We start from the raw sequence: 20,213 nt of genomic DNA, 5'->3' as shown, positions 1-20,213 counted from the left end.
GGATTTGGTTCCCAGCAATAATGGTCAATACCCTATTTATAACCATTCGATGAGCTCAAATTTTAAAATTAGTGTCTACAGTTATCAGATTTCAAAATTTAAAATCATATAACAGTAATAAATAGAGCGTTTGAGGAACACTATCACTTGAGCAAAAATATTCCCCTTAAACTTAAAAATAGCAATTACTTTCTAACTTGATAGTTCAAAAGAATAATTTAGAATAAATTGTAGCAATGGTTCTTTAATTCTAACTCAATTGAAGGAATGGTCCCTCAACTAAAAATTCATTAACATTTGTCCCTCAACTCATCAAAATGTGCACCTCAACTAAAATCCATTACCATTTGTTCCATAACTTTAATCCAACTAGATAAATAGTCCTTTAATTTTAATCAAATTGGAGCAATGATCCCTCAACTTTAATCTAATTGTAGCAATAATCCTTCTAACATAACTCATTTTGACAAAATTCTAACGAAATTGACAAAAATGACCACAGCTACACATTTTGATAAGTTAAGAGACCCCAATTGTAGCAATGTTCCTTCCAACATAACTTATTTTGACAAAATTCTAACAAAATTGACCAAAATGATCATAACTACATATTTTGATGAGATAAGGGACCAAAGATAATGAATTTTTAATTGAAGAACCATTGCTCCAATTTGATTAAAATTGAAGGAGCATTAGTACAATTTACTCTTAACTTTAAACGGTAGGTAACCGACATCTTCTACGAGAGTTTCACAAGCCTCAATTTATTGAATTTGACACGAATATACATAAGCATCGGCCTTACGTACATAACAAACAGCATCCAAATTTGGTGACGAATTACTAAACCAACTACTCAGGCCTCCCGGAGTACGGGTGGACAGTCAGTCTTAAAGCTACAGAACGACAGATGGTTGACAAGTATATTTGACATATTAACTGCACAGAAATTACAGCAATACAGAATATTGCGCTCAAATGTCCATGTTGTCGAAAATTTCTCCATCTCCATCATACCCCAACTCGTCCATCAGATATCCATCAGCCACCAAGTTACTGCGAAAAAATGCAAGTAAACAGAAAACCCTTTAGCCGTTGGTTCTTTGTGGGAGAGTTTGTTAACTTTTTAAGAAGTTTGAGATGATTGTTACCCACCTTAAACAGCAGACACGGAAGCTCACGACACGCTTAAGTTTCCTATTGTAGAAAAAAAAATTGAACGACCATCTGCAGGAAACAAAAGAGCCCAATGATGTTGAAAGGTGTATAGTGATGATGGTACATAAACATCACATTTGGTGCATGTGTAAATGTATCAAGTAACCAGAAAGAAAACTCACATAGATCCTCTCTCAAGAAACGGATCGGCATCAGAGTCTGGAATGTAACTGTAAACTTCACATTCCGCTAGTCTAACAACCTGCATTTGCAAGGTATCAGAAAATTGCCTCCTTGAATTACTTACATTCACTTCCCTTGACCATATGCTTACCTCATCCAAAGCCTTGTAAAGGGCTTCCAGCAAGGAACTGCCCTCATTTGTCTCTGTCCATTCCTGAATTGAATTGTCCCAAGAAACCAGAGAAACAGGTCAACAACGCCTTCAACATAATAAAGCCGTCAATATTCTATAAAAACTTAATGACATGACAAATGACAATGCGCTAGACTCAGCATCTAGTCACAGTGAACAACGAAATACCACCTATTAAGAATATTTTCATGTCCATTTGAAGAGAAGGCAAGGAATCAAAGAGTACCAACAAGTTATTATCTAACATGAACCAATGAAAATGAAATGTTACCTTACGCCAAAAGAAAAATATTGAAAAGAAAATTTTAACAAAGACGGTAACATTGTATTTTATCGTTCAGAATAGCTAAGAGCACACAAAATAAACAATTGAAAACCTGTATTGCATGCAAGGAAATATTTTTATCCTTTTTATCAGTGCTATGTGCCTCTGTGTGCCTGTGTGAAAAGGAGGAGAAAGAAGAGGGGGGGGGGGGTTCTATTAGTGTCTCTCTAAATTGTTCAACAGGAGGATTGCAAAGTTAATGTAACTGTAGCTGCACAAAAGTAATATACTCATACAACAAAGCAAGTGCGCTTGTCACCACAGCAATACCTTTGATGCTTCAAACATGTAGGTATCAAAAATCTGCTTAAAACTGTCCCAGCTTTCCTCTGTGAAGAACTGATGAGCATTTACTGCACTGGAAACCACAAAGATGTAGGCAATACACCAATACAAACTACAAGGACACTATTAAAAAGGCACTCCACGTCAATGCATCAGAGTACAATGCACTTCATAGTTGTAAAGTGCAAAATAAAAACAAAATCCACAACACAAATGTTCAACTTTTTTCACTTGGGAAATGGAGAGACTTGAACTCTCAGCTCCATGCAGAGCGACAGTTCGAACTGTCTGTCAAACCTCTTGACAACACTCCCAATACAAACAGAAGATGATTATAAAGCGGGTTGCCACGTCGCCCAATAAGCTGACCGTGGCATTACCCATAATCTCTTATTCAAGCCTCCATGAAATACAATATGTTTAATAAAGCCCAAAGATACAGGGATACCTGAAGTCATAGTCCGGATACAAGTGATAGAGTGTCAAAACCAGGTAAATCAATGTCTTCCGGCTGGAATGCACATAAAGTATAACAAATTAAACACCGATCAGAAACAACCTGCAACTTTCCACATCTATCTAATTAACATAGGTCACCTGGATCTAGTCAGCAGGAATTCAGCAGGCGAGGAAGAATCACTGTCAGACGATTTCCCAAGATAATCAAGAATCTGAAATTTCGACAGAAAAATAATATAGAGATCAATCTATCACTTACACCGCAAGAAAATATGGGAATGGCAATAAATGAAATAAAGAATGAAAAGTAAGAATACGTAGGAACACTTTCAGATTCTGGAAGCCGATATGCAGAAAACAAGGATCGCTTACATACATAATCAGATCGATACATCTGATACATATACAGATGAGTAAATCTACAAAGAGTTATAAAAATTGTTATATTTTACCTCATTCTCCAAACTGAGAGACAATTTCTTATCGGATCCGGTGTGTTTGCCTAGTAATTAAAACATAACAGAAATTAAGTCTTTCTGCAACAAATCACACACACATTTTTAAGGGGAAAAATTCAAAAAAATAAAATAAATAAATTGTACTTACAAGAGTAAGCTTCAAGACAACCCTTAATGGTTCGCTCTCCGAGATTCAAATGACTAAAGAAATCATTTAATCTGCAAAAGTAAATCCCCAGAACTTTACTATATTCACAGAAACGCACAGAATCGGAATGTATGGACTAAATTAAGTGGCTGCTATTGCAAATTTACCGCTCCAGCGGGGTGTATTCCAAAAACTTCATGCTCAGCGAATGTCGAAAGCACTCAATTACTAGAGAAAAAGGAGATCCTGTAAAATTAAAAAAATTACGATAATTTCAAATTGCAATCACATTTGTACAATTCGCAGCACACACTCCACAGATACAAATCAAAATATAAAATTTTAAAAATAATCATAAAAACATAATTAAGCGCATGAACTACAAGCATTTACTGAGAATTGGATTAAATTTAAATTTTAAATACCGAAAAATTAGCAAAAAATTGGATTAAGAGGAGAAAATGGCGAGGCGGGAGTACCTCAGAGGAAATTAGAACGAATTGGAAAAGCCGAAGACGACGAGAGTTCCGATTTGGGCGTTAGGGTTCGGTAAGAACGGGATCCGGAAAGTTTCGGACAGCACCCAAAATTCGAATATTCCAAATTTTGAATTGCTTTTCGGTTGGTGCTTCGTGTATAACTCTTCAAGGTCAAGCCCCCCGTTTTAGCGTGTGTTATTGGACGGGCGCCACGTGTCTATCATTTCGGACAGTTGACTAGTGGATAAGGATCAGCCGGTCGACTGAAATGATTGGGAGCCGGCCCATCCATCCGGCCCACTGGACTTTCAGCATTTGACTGTTAATGTTTCCTTTGTTTTTTTTGGGCCTCAAGAGTGAAAGCCTATTTATTGCAATAGGCATAGCCCTTCATTTTTAATTTTATTTTGAGAATACTCGTGAAATGTTTAAGTTTGAATTTGATAGTGACAAGTTTGATATCAATTTATTTCTTCATCCTATGTATGAAAAATTGTTGCATTAATCTTTTTTTAGTATGTCATTGTTATATTTGTCGATATTTAATTTTTATCAATTTAATAATTAAGATTCACTTTCTGACCATTTCAGTCAACTTAATTAAATAGCAAAGCCTTCAAAGGACTCTTATTGGATTCCAACTCCAACTAACTTACACCTACTCCGTTAGAAATGTTAGAGTTTGTATTTGAAAAAATAAAAATAATGTGATAGTTTATATAATTTTTCATTAAGATGGAAATTTAACAGAAAAAGATGTTATTGGTCAATGGACAAAAATAGCTGTCCTTAATTAAATACGTGAAAATCCCAACTTAATTGATTAAGAAAGTAGTTAATTCTATAATTAGCCATTTTTAGCCTCTAAAATTATAATATGATTTTATTTTTTTCACCGTAAATAAGAAATATCATGCTCGAGTGTCATTCGAAACTTTTTATTTATTTTTTATAACGAACTTAAATAAAAGAAAGAAAAAAAAAACAACTTAATAAACAGCATGGTCCAAAAGCTTAAAAATTGAGTAAAACCCTCGTGCCCCCTGCGCGGCGTGCGTTCGCTGAGATCGGCAGCGTTGCAAAAACTAATACGTAAAACGCACTCATTTTCCAATTTCCACTTCCCACCACACCTTCCTCCTCCTCTGCAAATTTCCACTCGCGCTCGCAGATCTCCTCCGCCCTCCCCAACAAAACCCACGACTCTTTTGCAACGGTCCTATTTCGATTGCTTCGTTTTCCGCCGCAAACAATTTGATCCAATTTCATGTCTCCTGCACTTCGCCTTCTGCTTCTGAGCCTCTTTTCGTTCACCTCCGCACTCGCGCCCGCGTCGGCTTCTTCTGCGGCGGGATCGCGCTCGATCCTCCGCGCTGTCAACGACGACAACGCTGATGTTCGAGACTTTGCCGTCGATTTGAACGCCAGCAGCTTCGATGCAGTCCTCAGCGACACCCCTGCCTCCTTTGCCGTAGTCGAATTCTTCGCTCACTGGTCAGCTTTTCTAAATTCTATAGGAACCTTTGATTTTATAAGGGAAATAAATTGAACCCCGTATTCTTTTTGCTGAAAGTATTGATCTTTCAGTGTTACTCACTGGATAATAGATCTTTTGGAGGCTACCCATTTGTTTTTATCTCTAAATTTTCGTTTTTTTTTTAATTGGTTCTGAAGATTTTAATCTTTTTGTCGTTATTGATATTACAGGTGTCCGGCTTGCAGAAATTACAAGGTGTGATATAATCCCAGTTTGTGTTTTTAGCTGTTTTTATAGTTAATGTTGTCTAAACTTATTGTTTAAACTTCAATTTTGCAGCCCCATTACGAAAAGGTTGCTAGGCTTTTCAATGGACCTGATGCTGTGCATCCAGGGATGGTTTTGATGACCAGGGTGGACTGTGCATCGAAGGTATATACATTTTTGTGTGTCTATTTACTTACCCTTTTCGAACTTTATACTGCCCGAGTGAAATGGTAATTTGATTTCTTAAACTTAGAGTTTATCGCTGTAAAAGATGGCCTATTTTCTGAGAATTATAATGTCTATACATTTGCACATTATGCAGCTTGCTTCCAGGAAATTAAGACAATTGTCATTGGTGTTGCTAGATGAGTGGTAAATGTGTTTCATTTTGTTAAGGGGAGAAAATAAATAGAGTCTAGTAATGTGAATACACCATTAAGAGAGAGGGAGAGAGTTCATCTTATATACGATTTACATAGCATGACTAGAGCTTCATTCATGTTTAATTTTCTAGTCTATGTTCTTGTCGTTATGCTGAGTTTGATATTGTTCTGTTTTCATCTCCTTTGAATTCACATATTGCTTTGTTTATGTTTGATTATGAATTTATCACCAAGCATAGCTCGGTCATTAGACCCTACCCTTTAACTTGTTTGAAAGCACAGGTAAATACCAAACTCTGCGATAACTTTTCTGTCGGTCATTATCCTATGCTGCTTTGGGGACCTCCATCTAAATTTGTATCTGCTAGTTGGGAACCTAATCAAGCAAAAAGTGATATACGTTTAATTGACAATGGACGTACAGCTGATCGGTTGCTTAGTTGGATCAACAAGCAATTGGGCAGGTATGAGGTCCTTACATTCATTGTTTACTTAATTGAAAGTTTTAGTATTGAATATTTAACTCAAAGAAAGCATCCTGATTGGTAGCAACCTTATGAACATTTATGGTATATATTTTTTGGGTTTTATAAATATGTTTTTCAATAGGCAGTTATAATCATAGGAAAGCTCTTATGCTTTACAAGTTTACAACCCCCAAAATGCATGGATTTTTCATTGAATTTTCCCATGCAATTCCTAGCAATTTAGCTCACAATGGAAACTTCAGCAGTTAGTACCAATATGACTGCAGTAGGATATTATACTGAATATTTGGAACAATTTCACTTCATTAGGGTCAGAGACATCGTTGAATTTTCCCCTTTGCATTTTATATCTTTTTCCTTACACACTTTGTGGTTCCAGCTCTTTCAGCTTGGATGATCAGAAATTTGAAAATGAGCATATTTCGTCAAATGCGTCTGACCCCGAACAGGTCATTAAATAACATGGCTTTAAAGTTGTCTTCGGACTATTACAGTTGAAGTAGATTACTTTATTCAAGTTACTAACTTTTGCAACGCATGACTTGTGAAAGATTGCTCGGGCTGTGTATGATGTTGAGGAAGCAACATCAACTGCTTTTGAAATCATCTTAGAGCACAAGGTAGACCACCTTTTTTTCCCTCTCTTTGTTGTTTCTTGTGTCATTTGTACATTTAATTACAGATGTTTTACTATATCTCTGTATCTTCCAGATGATCAAATCAAAAACACGGGCTTCGCTAGTAAAATTTCTTCAACTTTTGGTCGCTCATCATCCCTCCAGGAGGTAAGAAAGATCAATCCTTTTTTCATTCCTCTTTACACATTTCCCAGTATTTTATTTCATTGTTTCACCCTAGATACTTGTAGTAGGTGCCGAAAGGGAAGTGCGGAGGTGCTTGTGAATTTTGATGATTTGTACCCGCTAGATATCTTGGCAGCTGACAGGCAGGGAGACCAAGATGTACAGGCGGCCTTGCAGAAATTTCAGATTTGTGGTAAAGATGTTCCTCGTGGATATTGGGTAGGTATTCAAAAAGGCTGTATTTGGCAGGAAAAACAACAAAAAAAAAGTTCTTAAATTTATGAAATAGACGACTTATTTCCTATGCTTTTCTTCGGTATTCTTCACAGATGTTTTGCCGTGGCAGCAAAAATGATACCAGGGGCTTTAGGTAATGTTTGTTTCCAATATTACCAAATATATGTTCCTGTTAAGTAGTTTTCTCTGTGATGCTTTTACATATGCTTCTAGATACTTTGGATTTTTTTTAATGTTGATAGTTGACAAGGAGCACCATCCTTGCTCCAAGTTCAATCATATGGTCACTTGTGCATCTGGTTTCTTGGGGAAATACTGTTCGGTGGTGAGACCATGAATACGATCCAGTAAAATGCATGTGAACTTGTTGTCCAGAGACCATTCTGTTTTGTGTATACCATGAAGAAATGACAAAAAAACATCAAATGTTATAGTTCTGTAAAGGATATTAGCAATAATATCTGTTAGACTGTTATTTGATGGGTCTCTAGTGGATTGTGCTTTTAGAAACACTGATCACAACAAGCTTAGATTGGGCTATTAGAGATCTCTGTGTCTAGGAGACACCTCGTCTAGCACTATATGTTTCTTATGTTAGTGTTGTTCCAAATAACATGTGGATTATAAATGCAATTATTCAAAATTCCAGCAGTAACATGCATTTAACTAGATTTCCTTTTACCCTCTTTATCTTTGACAGCTGTGGGTTATGGGTTCTTCTGCATTCACTTTCAGTGAGAATTGAGGATGGAGAAAGCAACTTTGCGTTCACCACTATATGTGATTTTGTGCACAATTTCTTCGTCTGTGAGGAATGTCGCCAACATTTTTATGATATGTGTTCAAGGTGAAGTCAACTGGAACTAATCCATTTTTACAATTTTAATGCTGTTTTATCTAACTCGATGACTTTCCTTTCAGTGTTTCTAGTCCTTTCAACAAATCCCGTGACTTTGTGCTTTGGCTGTGGAGTGCTCACAATAAAGTCAATGAGAGATTAATTAAAGAGGAATCCTCTTTAGGAACTGCTGATCCGAAATTCCCAAAGATGATTTGGCCTCCAAGGCAGCTTTGTCCTTCTTGTTACCTTTCCTCGAGCCAGAAAAACAACGAAATTGATTGGCACAAGGATGAGGTGTTCAAAATTTTGACCAGTTATTACGGGAAAACCCTTGTTTCTCTTTACAAAGATAAGGGTATTGTTGGGAATGATGAGACTAGTGGGGCTCTTGAAGACTTGGTACCCTCAACAAATGCGCTTGTGGTGCCTCTTGGGGCTGCGTTGGCTATTGCTGTTGCTAGTTGTGCATTCGGAGCACTCGCTTGCTACTGGCGTTCACAGCAGAAGAGTCGGAAGTATTTCCACCACTCTTTAAAGAACATTTGATTATTAGGAGGGTGATGAACTCTTTCATAAAAAGAGGAGAGAGTGAGAGATTGTTAGGAGGTTTTAAAAGTTTCTTATTCATTTTTCTTCCACCGAATTTCAGGCCGAGGAGAAGCTGGAGCTAATTTTGTTGCAACAGAGGGTGGAAAATCAGTCTCTGTAGGAAAACACGATACAACCTTGTTCGAGATTGGCCTGCTTGAGGTCCTCTTCTGTACCCTATTTGAGCTTTTCATTTTCCACACATAATGATGGCTGTACAGATTCATCCCGTCTTAATTTTGGAAGAGATTGTTCTAGATCTATGTGGCTGTGTTTCTATCTGTTTTCGGCGTGGATCTAGACAAAGATTGCGAAAACGATCGTCTTGATAGACTCTTGTTATTGCTCTTTAATTCTGTTATATCCAGTATACGCAAGAATTTCTTCATGATTAAGAGTGAAATTGTATGAATGCTGTTTCGTCGATGATTTGTTGCAAAACTTCTGGGTTTGAACATCGGAATGACGAAAGATTGCTTCCTCCGGTGCCAAATTCAGGATGTACCCGAGCCACTTGCAGAAAGGAGGATGAACCCTACTTTGCAAATGGACCCAACCCCTCCCTCCATGGCAAGCAGATGAAGCTCTTCCCCATTTCAATGGGTTTCTCTTCATTGTTCAAATCACGATCAATTCATCAATCAAGTACCGTTGAAAGAATAGAAATTGTTGGCACTGCACGTGGGATTACCAATTTCTTCGTGCTATAACGTATCCACCAAGTAAACTCGTATTGTAATATGCTGATTAATAATACCACATGACGATAAGTGATTCTTAAACCTAAAATTTTATCACGGATTACGAGCAAATGCACCATACCAAATTAAGACTCCTTAAGAGTATATTGACATGTTAAAAACACTTTGAATGAAAATGTTAAAATTTGCCACGTTGTTGCTATGTTAGAGAAGAATGACTTCTATGAAATAAAAAAAATCGTGGTTGATTAGACGATGAAACTTGTCAAGAACCAACATTGGAGCTCAAGTGATATAGAGCCCAATCATGGGCCCATCACGCAAAATTGAGCCCACTCACGTGCCCAGTTTTGTTTCACATAATATGTTATTCGATAAGATCCAAATTTCAGGACCTTAATCAACCTGCTAGACTGCCAGTAGCTCAAGGTAGCTATGGAGGAGGGAAGAAGGAAGAGAGAAGACGAAGCTGAGCTCCAGTATTTTTGTAATATTATTTTTAATTTAAATGACAGTTACAAGCTTCACACCCAAAGTGTGTTCATATACGGATTTGGATTCCATCCGGATCTAAATTGTGGGGATTATAAGGATCCTCACATCTTAGTCATTCATCGTGCATCGTGCAGTTAGAATTAATTTGATTTTTTTTATTTAAAATTAAGCACAAATAGTACTTGGCGAAAACTGGTCGTACAATATACGATGAACGACTAAGATATGAGGATTCCTAAGACCCCACAAAGTGGATCTGGAGAGGATCCTCTTCCTCATATACAACCCACCCACACAACATTTGCCAGCTGGCAACTCAAACAACTTACTAAAAAAACAATTAAAAAACTCATTACATCTAATTAATCCTTAAGTGTGATTAAGCTAATCACAGATCATATCATCATTACGGCTAAGGATGCAAGTTGCAACATAGCCTCTGAGTCTCTCCTTCCTTTGGCTTTTGAGAAAGCAGACAATTTTGTGAGATTTTGGAATCTCTGTGAGATTGATTTAACAGCGTCTCTCTCTCTCTCTCTCTCCTCAACCAGGTACTGTTAGCCTTATAAGGTTATACAATTAAAACACAAACGAAGGAGTGACTGACCTGATTCCAATGGTAGTTATTGAAGATGCAGCAGCCATGCAAGCAAAACGTAATCGATAAAACTCTAATCTTTATATTTGCCGTGACAAACAGAAAACACCAACTCTTCTGTAAACTCCTAGCTTTATGACAAAGCTCTATGGGAAGCCTTAGTTGTCGTCTCTAGGGTTAGCAGGGACCGGTGTTTATATATAGGCTAAAAGCTAGGGTTTCCTTCCATAAAGGAAACCTAAACTTACTTTATTAGCCTCCAAGTCAAGTATCATAATCATATTCAATTAAGGATTCCATCAATCCTATTTCCAATATAAGACACCTTATATAGGATTGATATCTTTAAGAGATCAAATCACAATTAACATTATTCTCCAATATTACATTCCTATTACATGTAGTAGACCACTTAAAGGTTGATTTATATTGGATAAATCCAACATTCTCCCACTTGGTCTACAAAATGTAATATTCATGTTTATACTTGAGATTGGAGACTAATGTCACTTTAGTGGCCATGTAACAGTGATTACATCTCGTCCTTAATGCAACTTCTGTCAAATGCATTTCTTAACATGGAACTAACAAGGTTGTAGAGTTGACACAACCCAGAACCTTCATAATCACACATGCTAAGATCCTCATTCACATGAAACACAAATTATGATCAAGAGATGAAACTTTAAAATTAAACTTTAAATTAACCAAAATGTCTTACTTTATATCATCTCAGGTCCACCTTATTGTAACTCACAAGTTACACTTTATGCTTCTTCGAAGCCTTAAATCTGCCAATGCAGATATCCTTCATCTAATGAAACCACCATAACCTGCAGGTGTGAATACATCTCCAAAACAATCATGCATCAGTTTCATTAGACCGATAACAATACAAACAATGTTTGTAACCAACGGACACAACTGAAAATACCAAATAGGCACATGTCCAAGTAAAATATCCCAAAACTTCATAAAACAAATTAATTCAACACTTGTGAGCAAGATGAATTAATATGTTTTTGACACTAATCTATGCACCATACCAGTTACTTTCATAGTGATTTCCAACACCTGCGGGCAAGATGGAAATCCTCACAACTGATGTAGTACATAAACCATGCCATGCCATTTAATATGCAATTTGATAACAACTTGATATCTGATATATATTTTATCAGATGATTGACTAGCACACGAAAAATGTGACTTAATGAATCCAACTGGAGATTAAAATGAATACATGGATTCTATACATACTTATAGGTCATCTGCAACTGTAAGGCATTACTAACATGAAACTCAAACTCCCACTGATCTGCAACATCGTTACTTAATTTGTAAATCAATACTTTAATCATATTTTTGAAAATATGCCTTTGGGAATAGCCTTACTTAGTCAATGAATGCATATTACCTCAATGAAAGGTACAATTAAGCATGAAAGCATTCATCACTGTTACACAAAAACATGCATCTAACAACCATCTTATATGTATTAATAAGTCCACATTTATGCTAAGTCCTTATGAGCCTCAAAACGAATGATCAACCAAAAAATCCAAATGATTGCAAGTAACAGAAAAATGTACGCATATACTAAGTAGCCATTTGTGCAACTTAAACATATTATTATTATTCAAGTAACACAAATACATGGAAGATAGAATAATGCTTTAATAAATTCATGCAAATCCGCTTAATGCTCAAAAAACTCCCACTAAGTTTTCAGAGTTTATACTTGCAAATAAGTTAATGAGTGTGAAGCCCAATTTTCGTTCACTAATTCTCCCACTTGGGCAAACACTCGTTAATATATTCTTTCAAAGATGTTCCTAAAGAAAATTGTTCTATATTTTAGACATAATAAAATAGACATCTCAACCAACATAAAGTTGTCAAACAGAATTTCAGCAATGAGTTACACTTACTTTAGAATTTATCATAATTAATTTACAAGCTTGATTGCTACCAAATTTATATTGATCAAAAAAGACATACTAATCTTCATAAAATAGAAATACAGAGCCATTTTGGGTCAAAATAGTAGTCTAAAGTCACGTCTCAAAAAACATCACAATCTGCCAGTAAAAACTGTCTATACGAGCATGGGTTACTAGTAAATTCACCATAATTAACATACATGGCAGAAAATTACGAAAATTTTCAGACACATAGTAGACATTTATATGTTGAACATATCCAAAATTCAGGTCATTTGGTGATCATTAGACATGTCATTCACCCGATTTAAATCAAGACACGCAATCTGCCAGAAACAATTATGTGCATCTATCATGAATTTATATATCCATAACAAATTCAATTTCATATCATTTCAATTTCGATGTCCAAAGGAAACTTTAGTAGTCAAATTTCATCCTCTAAACCGACATCATAATTCAAATTGAAAAGATTTACAAGCATAAGACTTAAACAATGCGTACCTTAGCAATCATTGATTAACCTTCATGGATCCAACACTTTGCATCAACAAGTCTCATAAAGAGATACAAAATACATCATGATGCAACCGATTTCCATGCCTTCAAACCAAAACCTTTTATGGGGCTCATTGTGGAAATATTTGTCACTAATGGCATGAAACTTTATCCCAATAAACTTCATGAAACTAAATTAATTTACACCTGTAGGCAAGAAAATTAACTAGTTTCTAGTACTAGATTTTATGTCACAAAAGTTCCTTCATGAAAAACTTCAACACCTGTAGGCAAGATGAAGGTTTTCACAACTTCTGTGAAATAAAACCCATACTATGCCATCTTAATTAAACTAAAAGAAGTAATCCACACCTGTAGGCAAGAAGATTATCCCTTTTATTCTAATTAAGATGCAAAGTTGACCGAAGTAACTCAAAAATACAGTCTCATCATCAACTGAGCCGTTGCGGCTTCCTTTAGTTGAAAAGGCATTGGTCAACTCCGCCCTGAAACAATACAAGAAGTCACATGGATTAATTAACTGTAAGTGACAAAATTATGATAACCTGGTTCGAGCTTCGAGTCTTGCCAACAAATGGCACTAATTCCTTCATAACTCCCTTTGACATTAAATTAATCTCAAGAAACCTGACAGCATACTTGAAAGAGATTAATCACATATAGAACAAGTTTTATTCCACCACAAGAATGTCAAAACTTATCGTCATGGAGTCAATTACTTAATAGAAATACTTTATGTAATGTGAGAGAACAATACATTCTTTTAATTTAAAAGCTAAATCGCTCAAATGTTTTCTTAAGTCAAACGAGTTCCTTTTCTTTTGTACCTTTCTTTCCGTAGTACAAGGCTCCTAAAACATTAGCATCAAAATCGTGCATTAACCTTGTAAATACCAATTATATAAAGGAACTACCAAAATTATTTTCTTCCATAGAAAACATTTCCAGTATATGCCCTACATTAGCCTTGAAAAGTTTCTTTTTTTTTTTTCTCCCCTTATGACATAAAAAATTACTAATCAAAGCACTGTTTAAATTCTTTAGGCATAGGGAAAAACCACAAAACAATAATACATGTTTGAAAATTCATGCTTATCAATTAAGCCACATACTTTGAATGGATTACATACCTCATGCCTTCATATGTTCATCACTTCTTTGTAAACATATTTATAATCACATGATTAACCAAAAAGCTACAATTCATCACATTCCAAGCTCACGGCAATGTTCAAAACTGCATCATCTCATACATGCTTGAACCAAAATAGCCATACAAGTAACACTATACACGCCATTTGCTTAACAAATGTTTACCAAAATATGGATGACTTACTTTCATGTATCATAAATACATCAAATTCACTAACAAGCATGTATAAAGTTGATATGTGAATAACTTAGCATATGCATCCTTGAAACGCAACTTTAATATATGTTATCATAATCATATATATAGGCACAATCTATATACCAACAGTAGTATTGAGACACTTTAAAAGTGAACCAATTCCGTCTCCTGCATTTAGAAAGATGTCAAGCAACATTCGAAATCTCATGCCCATCTCTTAATTGTAATAATTAGGTAATTGGAGTTGAACTTTATTCAATTTACCTTTCAAACGCGAAGCCATAGGCGACATATATGCTCTTGCACTAGTGTCGGAATATCCAACAAAACAGTCTCAAACGAGTATGATAATCTATGCATATAACAATGTTTCTCGGTATGCCTTCTTTATGCATACAATTTGGATATTGGTGTTATGATAAAATTTACACGTGCAATGCAAGCTCTATATGCATAATTGGCTTTTGAAAATTACATGTACTTGCTTAGATCATCAAGCAATGGTTCTTGAATCCAACACAACCATTATTGTATATAACTGAACATGAAGACCAAAAGAAAATATCATACCATGATCTCATGTGCCGATGTCCTTCCCCATTGGGCTTGCTCGGCAGAGGAATCTCAAGAAATTCTCCAATGCAAGGTTAGAACAAATGTAAATGCGTACACATGCTTATAAAAAACTTGATATTACAAATGTATATAACCTATACATTTGCCCAGCTCATTAACGCTAGTTTGTGACCCAAATATGAAGACACAAAAATGACGTGGAATAAATGCATGAGCCGTACTTCACAAAAGGAAATAGATCCCCAGTGCCTACTTTTGGAGGTATACTCATCACCCCCAAAGGCTTGTTACCACTAGTCTTCTCTCGGGAAGGTGTTTTCTTGTGTATGGTTGGCTTTAAGAGAGACGACCATATGGGCCTCTTTACTAGGACGGCACTGCTGCAATATTAACACATCACTCATGCAAGTGTATTTTAAACTTATAACCAATTTAAGCTTCAGGGATCCAACCAAATAGATATCAACCAAAATACAATACCATAAACCATCACGAAAATTGAAGTCAATGAAACAAACCATTATGCTATGGTAGATGACTTTATTCAGCCTGAACGAAAACATGGTGATATAGATATGATTTTAATTAGCATAATCCAGTTAAAATTGGCAGAGATTAAAACCATGCTCTTTTGTGACCTTGTGTTGCCGCAAGAGAAAAGGAATACGGCGGTCAAATATGATGATGTCACTCATGGCAATCGATGTCGTGGGTTAAACGAATGCACAAATTTTTCAAGACATGTGAACTGTATTTCTCTACACTTAATAATACAATGAATTATATATATAGAAAAGTCTGCGCAATGCTATTGCCTAATCATGATTTCCCTTCTTAATCAGCTCTTAGTCATCGCCGTAAAGACGAAGAAACCTGATTCTGCATCAATTTTGTCAATTTTTTTTTTTTTTCTCGACAACTTTAATCAAACTTCAATCTTAATAGGTTTTAATCATATAACCAGTGGCTCTGATACCAATTGTTAGCCTTATAAGGTTATACAATTAAAACACAAACGAAGGAGTGACTGACCTGATTCCAATGGTAGTTATTGAAGATGCAGCAGCCATGCAAGCAAAACGTAATCGATAAAACTCTAATCTTTATATTTGCCGTGACAAACAGAAAACACCAACTCTTCTGTAAACTCCTAGCTTTATGACAAAGCTCTATGGGAAGCCTTAGTTGTCGTCTCTAGGGTTAGCAGGGACCGGTGTTTATATATAGGCTAAAAGCTAGGGTTTCCTTCCATAAAGGAAACCTAAACTTACTTTATTAGCCTCCAAGTCAAGTATCATAATCATATTCAATTAAGGATTCCATCAATCCTATTTCCAATATAAGACACCTTATATAGGATTGATATCTTTAAGAGATCAAATCACAATTAACATTATTCTCCAATATTACATTCCTATTACATGTAGTAGACCACTTAAAGGTTGATTTATATTGGATAAATCCAACAGGTACTCCTCTTTCTCTCTCTAATTTGTTGATGCTCTTTGGTAGTAGGGTTTTTTCCCATGCAGAATTCAGATGGTTCCTTCATATTTTTAGAGTTTTTGTATTTTGATTTGGGAGGCATTCGTTACGAAGATATTTCCTGAGTTTGTATCTTGACATGATCTCTTTCATTCCATATAGATGGCCTCTCCCGCTGCAGATGCCAAATCTTCCATTAGGTCAGTGAAGTACAGATATACCCACCAGCTTTACGACGTGGTTTTTGGCAGCACCACCATCAAAACCTTGGTCACCAGAACACCCGAAGTCGTGGATTCTTGGGTAGGATGCATGCGAAGCCGTGACGACAATATCAACATCATAGGACTCGACATAGAATGGCGTTCCAAATCGTTGACAGGAGATCATACTCGCCCTTCCACTTTGCAATTCTGCACGGTCCAACGCTCTCCAGGAACAAAATATTTTTCCCTCGAGGAGGGTGGTGGGAATGATTATAGATGTCTTATCTTTCAGTTTAAGGATTGTGACGCGGTTCCGCAATCGATCATTAACTATCTTGCCAACAAGAGTTGTGTTTTTGTTAGCGAGAGAATGACGCACGTTAAGGAGAAACTGAATGAGCACTTTAAATTGGACATGGCATATCCGATCGACATTAGCCAATTCATCGAGGTTAGGAAGCCTGAGAAGCCTAATAGTGTGAGAAACAGTGACTGGGACAAAACGTACCTTGATCCTACTCAGGTTCGCTACGCTTGCTTGGATGCTTTTGTTTCATATGAGGAAGCTTCGTGTTTTATAAATACAGATAAGGGCCCCAGGAAAGTGAACCATAGACTCTCCTTGGATGGAATGATGCAGCATCTCTTCCGGAAAACAGATCCAGAGATTGCGATGGAAGAGGAAAAGAAAGAAGAAGAGGAAGTGGAAGAGGAAGTGGAAGAGGAAGACTTTGATGTGATTGTTTCCAACGAAGTGGTAGACGAAGACTACGATGTGGTAGGGGAAGATGAAGACTTTGACATGATTTCTCACAGAGATGTGTACGAATTGGAATATCCACCTCCAAAATAAATACCGAGTTTGAATGTAAAAAGATGATATATTATTCAGTTTCTTTTGCTCTATCAACCTTTTATATACCGAATGTTGGTAGTATTTACGTTCCAACTTACATATGATTTGTCAGCCTTGGTTGCTTGACTAGTATTTTCTCAGTATAATTTCTGTTTATATACAGTAGTATTGATTTGTCAGCCTTGCAGGCGGATTTCGATCCGTTCTTTTTCCGCCTTGATTGATGCCTCCTGTGAAACTTCCTTTCTCCTTATGGTTACGAAGTCAATACCAGATTCTTACTTTCGAATTTATCACTTCGATTTTCTGGTGTTGGACTGAATTTAGCGAACACGAATGATATGGGGCTGGGGCTCCGGCTCAAGCTGCAGGATTGTTGGCTCTGTTTCTTCATCTGAGGAGGTTGCTGATGAACTCGAAAGATCCTAATCGAATTTCACCAGCCATATCAACATATGAACTAGTTAGTGCATTGTTAACATAGTAATTGGTTAGCGTTACTGTATATCACATGCATACACAAATACTAGGAAGAGAACATGCATGTACATACTTGGTGGCTTCGCCGACGCTGAAGAGCAGTTACTGCCATCAACATTACATAGATCGGCAGTACAATCCCAACAGTTCGTAACAATAACAACTGCACAAACACAAGCGAGAAATTAATCGAAGGTTAGATTTACAGATGTTGTACCTTGCACCTCGTTGATCTTGAAATTCATGACGCAGGGTTGAAGCTAATTCATAAATGTTTTTACCATAACAAGTGGGAGAGAGCACTCTTTGTTTCTGCTGATGATGAGAGGAAGCGTATGCCGGAGAATAAGCAGAACCATGAACTGCTTGCACACCATGAAACAAAGCCAAAACATGTTCAGATATGATCACCAGGATAAGAAAATGCAGAATTCATCAGCTTATTATTTGCTCGAGGAAGAGAGATTACAATGAAAGCAAGCCAACGACAGCAGAACACATTTCTTGCAGTAGAAGCTGAGTAATCATCATAGCCAGGGTTAAGATAATCGCGATCAGTTGCAACCATTGCTATGATTCGCGGACTGTCCCTTCTTGAAATCTCCCAGTTTCCCCTGTTTTTGAAACAAAAATTTATTCAGAAAGAGAGTTACTTACGAAAAGCCTCATCGCTTGGAGATTGGTAAAATAATTTACCTGAAGTTCATAGGTATACGCCCCAATTGAAACAGCGGAGGAGGAGCTGTGTAACCAGGCTTGAATTGCTGATGGCATATCTCACAAACTGTGTCACCTTTTTCATTACACCACCTCTGTACACATCTTCTGTGGGCATACTGCAAGATCAGGACTCCAGTTAAATTCAATTTCAACCACGGAAACACGCACGAAATTCAAATGTGGGACGGGGAATGAACGATACATCTTTAGCTTTTGAGTTGTTCTGGTTAGAATCCATTAATCCTCGAAAGGACGACAAGGATGTCACACAACAAAATTGAAGTTTAAGAAGTAGGGGATTGGCAATGAGATTAACTGACCATTAAGCTGCCACAACAAGAGCACGGCGTCTCCATGTTTGAATCCTGATCTTCATCCTGGCATATCCTGCATTCTGCTAGCTTTCCACGAGTGGAGGAGACATCTTTCAAATCGATTTTCTGACAAGAGACATCGATTTTCCCATCTTCGAGCGCTGAGGATGTGGCTTGCATCGATCTGTTTCTGCTCTCGATCGCAGCTTCTAGCGTGGTTTCAGTGATCAATCGATCCACCAACAATACAAAGTGATCCCCCATCCTTAAAATCTCCACAACAAACAGAGGAATTCACAATGTTTCAAGGAAACCCCCTAGAAAATATACAAATCCATTTTGGTTACTACATGACAAATTGAGCTATATTGAAAAATATAGAATACATAATTCACTACAACAAGAAGGAGAATTCAACGAAGGAACGTGCACGGATTTAAATTGTTTGAACATATTTGGAAGGCACTCTATCTAACAATTGTAACGCGGCTATCGGTACGTATGACATATGGATACAGGTAAAACAGTGAAGCTCGAAACGACACGAACCAGCTAAAAATTGAACCAAAACAGAGGTGCCCCTTTATGAAACAACAAAATTAAGTAAAGGTAGAGAAATCTCAATGATTAACGAAAAGAACAAAAAAGAAAAGGAAGAAGAAAGTACCCGGAAAAGAGAACAAAGTGAGATGCCAGAAAGTTGATACCTTTATGAAAACTAAGGCCTCAAAGGCATCAAGAAAACAGGGAAGGAAGAATCTGAGACGTACACGAAGAAGTTAGGGTACTCTGGAAGCAAAGAGATTGGGTGACTTGTTTGTGGGAGCTCAATTCACAAAACACAAATGGTATTGCATCTTAATCCAAGATTAATTAACATGTGTGTTCTAAGTTAGTGGCGTTAATACAACTCTCTCTCTCTCTCTCTCTCTTATTTATTGTGCAAGATGTTCATGTTGATGTGTTGTATTTATATATGGATAACGAGTAAGCTTAGAGAGAGAGAGAGAGAGAGAGAGAGAGAGAGAGAGAGAGAGAGAGAGAGAGAGAGAGAGAGGGAGAGAGAGAGAGAGGAGAGAGAGAGATTCTATCTAACGGGAAGGCCAAGCTTCTGCGACTTCCACGATTCCTTTACTTTAACCGTTATTGCCGTTTTAGGTTTTCATCAACTTAACTTTCAAGGTAATTTTCATTTGT

General features: G+C 36.7%; 4 protein-coding genes across 11 annotated transcripts; 2 read left to right on the top strand and 2 right to left on the bottom strand.

The window, feature by feature from the left end:
- Nucleotides 1–748: 748 nt before the first annotated feature.
- LOC103423734 (uncharacterized) lies at nt 749–3,858 on the bottom strand. The gene is made up of 11 exons (XM_008361812.4): nt 3,689–3,858; nt 3,377–3,455; nt 3,210–3,280; nt 3,056–3,105; nt 2,742–2,815; nt 2,593–2,655; nt 2,130–2,217; nt 1,493–1,555; nt 1,341–1,420; nt 1,156–1,227; nt 749–1,056 (listed from the first exon to the last, which is right to left on the bottom strand). Exons 2-11 carry the CDS (start codon nt 3,406–3,408, stop codon nt 975–977), a joined length of 675 nt encoding a protein of 224 aa, XP_008360034.2. The 5' UTR covers nt 3,409–3,455; nt 3,689–3,858; the 3' UTR covers nt 749–974.
- An 839-nt stretch (nt 3,859–4,697) lies between these two features.
- Nucleotides 4,698–9,160, top strand: LOC103423735 (sulfhydryl oxidase 2). 6 transcript variants are annotated; one of them, XM_070810567.1, is made up of 12 exons: nt 4,698–5,182; nt 5,396–5,420; nt 5,505–5,597; nt 6,098–6,279; nt 6,683–6,752; nt 6,855–6,923; nt 7,015–7,088; nt 7,175–7,325; nt 7,436–7,476; nt 8,044–8,190; nt 8,265–8,699; nt 8,834–9,160. In XM_070810567.1, the coding sequence occupies exons 1-12, from the start codon at nt 4,956–4,958 to the stop codon at nt 8,853–8,855; spliced, it is 1,536 nt and encodes a 511-aa protein (XP_070666668.1). In that variant the 5' UTR covers nt 4,698–4,955; the 3' UTR covers nt 8,856–9,160. The 6 variants fall into 6 exon arrangements, with proteins under 6 accessions (XP_070666668.1, XP_070666666.1, XP_008360037.3 ...); XM_070810565.1 differs by having other exon boundaries at nt 4,712–5,182; nt 8,265–8,741; XM_070810566.1 differs by having other exon boundaries at nt 4,717–5,182; nt 7,172–7,325.
- Nucleotides 9,161–10,382: 1,222 nt separating this feature from the next.
- LOC103451600 (uncharacterized) lies at nt 10,383–17,681 on the top strand. Its single transcript, XM_029092015.2, has 2 exons — nt 10,383–10,519; nt 16,603–17,681. Exon 2 carries the CDS (start codon nt 16,603–16,605, stop codon nt 17,497–17,499), a length of 897 nt encoding a protein of 298 aa, XP_028947848.1. The 5' UTR covers nt 10,383–10,519; the 3' UTR covers nt 17,500–17,681.
- On the bottom strand, nt 17,508–20,087 carry LOC103452258 (uncharacterized). Of its 3 annotated transcripts, none has more exons than XM_008391772.4 (7): nt 19,684–20,087; nt 19,023–19,333; nt 18,679–18,818; nt 18,452–18,596; nt 18,264–18,344; nt 18,056–18,145; nt 17,508–17,927 (listed from the first exon to the last, which is right to left on the bottom strand). In XM_008391772.4, the coding sequence occupies exons 2-7, from the start codon at nt 19,278–19,280 to the stop codon at nt 17,826–17,828; spliced, it is 816 nt and encodes a 271-aa protein (XP_008389994.3). In that variant the 5' UTR covers nt 19,281–19,333; nt 19,684–20,087; the 3' UTR covers nt 17,508–17,825. The 3 variants fall into 3 exon arrangements, with proteins under 3 accessions (XP_008389994.3, XP_028947849.2, XP_070667045.1); XM_029092016.2 differs by having other exon boundaries at nt 19,724–19,927; XM_070810944.1 differs by having other exon boundaries at nt 19,787–19,922.
- Between the last annotated feature and the right edge of the window lie 126 nt (nt 20,088–20,213).

The sequence above is a fragment of the Malus domestica genome, chromosome 13 (genome assembly GCF_042453785.1).
Source record: "Malus domestica chromosome 13, GDT2T_hap1".
NCBI lineage: Eukaryota > Viridiplantae > Streptophyta > Magnoliopsida > Rosales > Rosaceae > Malus > Malus domestica.
This window is presented reverse-complemented; position numbering and strand designations above follow the sequence as displayed.

What these genes read in the sequence shown, in the direction of transcription:
- LOC103423734 (XM_008361812.4), bottom strand. Translation starts at nt 3,408, where the DNA reads ATGAAGTTTTTGGAATACACCCCGCTGGAGCG. An exon ending in TTGTCTTGAAGCTTACTCTT is followed by an intron (nt 3,106 to 3,209) that starts GTAAGTACAATT and finishes TTTAATTACTAG; the next exon opens with GCAAACACACCGGATCCGAT. An exon ending in CTCTCAGTTTGGAGAATGAG is followed by an intron (nt 2,816 to 3,055) that starts GTAAAATATAAC and finishes TCGAAATTTCAG; the next exon opens with ATTCTTGATTATCTTGGGAA.
- LOC103423735 (XM_070810564.1), top strand. Translation starts at nt 4,956, where the DNA reads ATGTCTCCTGCACTTCGCCTTCTGCTTCTGAGCCTCTTTTCGTTCACC. An exon ending in GCTCATCATCCCTCCAGGAG is followed by an intron (nt 7,089 to 7,171) that starts GTAAGAAAGATC and finishes AGATACTTGTAG; the next exon opens with TAGGTGCCGAAAGGGAAGTG. An exon ending in AATGATACCAGGGGCTTTAG is followed by an intron (nt 7,477 to 8,043) that starts GTAATGTTTGTT and finishes TATCTTTGACAG; the next exon opens with CTGTGGGTTATGGGTTCTTC.
- LOC103451600 (XM_029092015.2), top strand. Translation starts at nt 16,603, where the DNA reads ATGGCCTCTCCCGCTGCAGATGCCAAATCTTCCATTAGGTCAGTGAAG.
- LOC103452258 (XM_008391772.4), bottom strand. Translation starts at nt 19,280, where the DNA reads ATGGGGGATCACTTTGTATTGTTGGTGGATCGATTGATCACTGAAACC. An exon ending in GTCGTTGGCTTGCTTTCATT is followed by an intron (nt 18,345 to 18,451) that starts GTAATCTCTCTT and finishes GTGTGCAAGCAG; the next exon opens with TTCATGGTTCTGCTTATTCT. An exon ending in AGCGTCGGCGAAGCCACCAA is followed by an intron (nt 17,928 to 18,055) that starts GTATGTACATGC and finishes AAATTCGATTAG; the next exon opens with GATCTTTCGAGTTCATCAGC.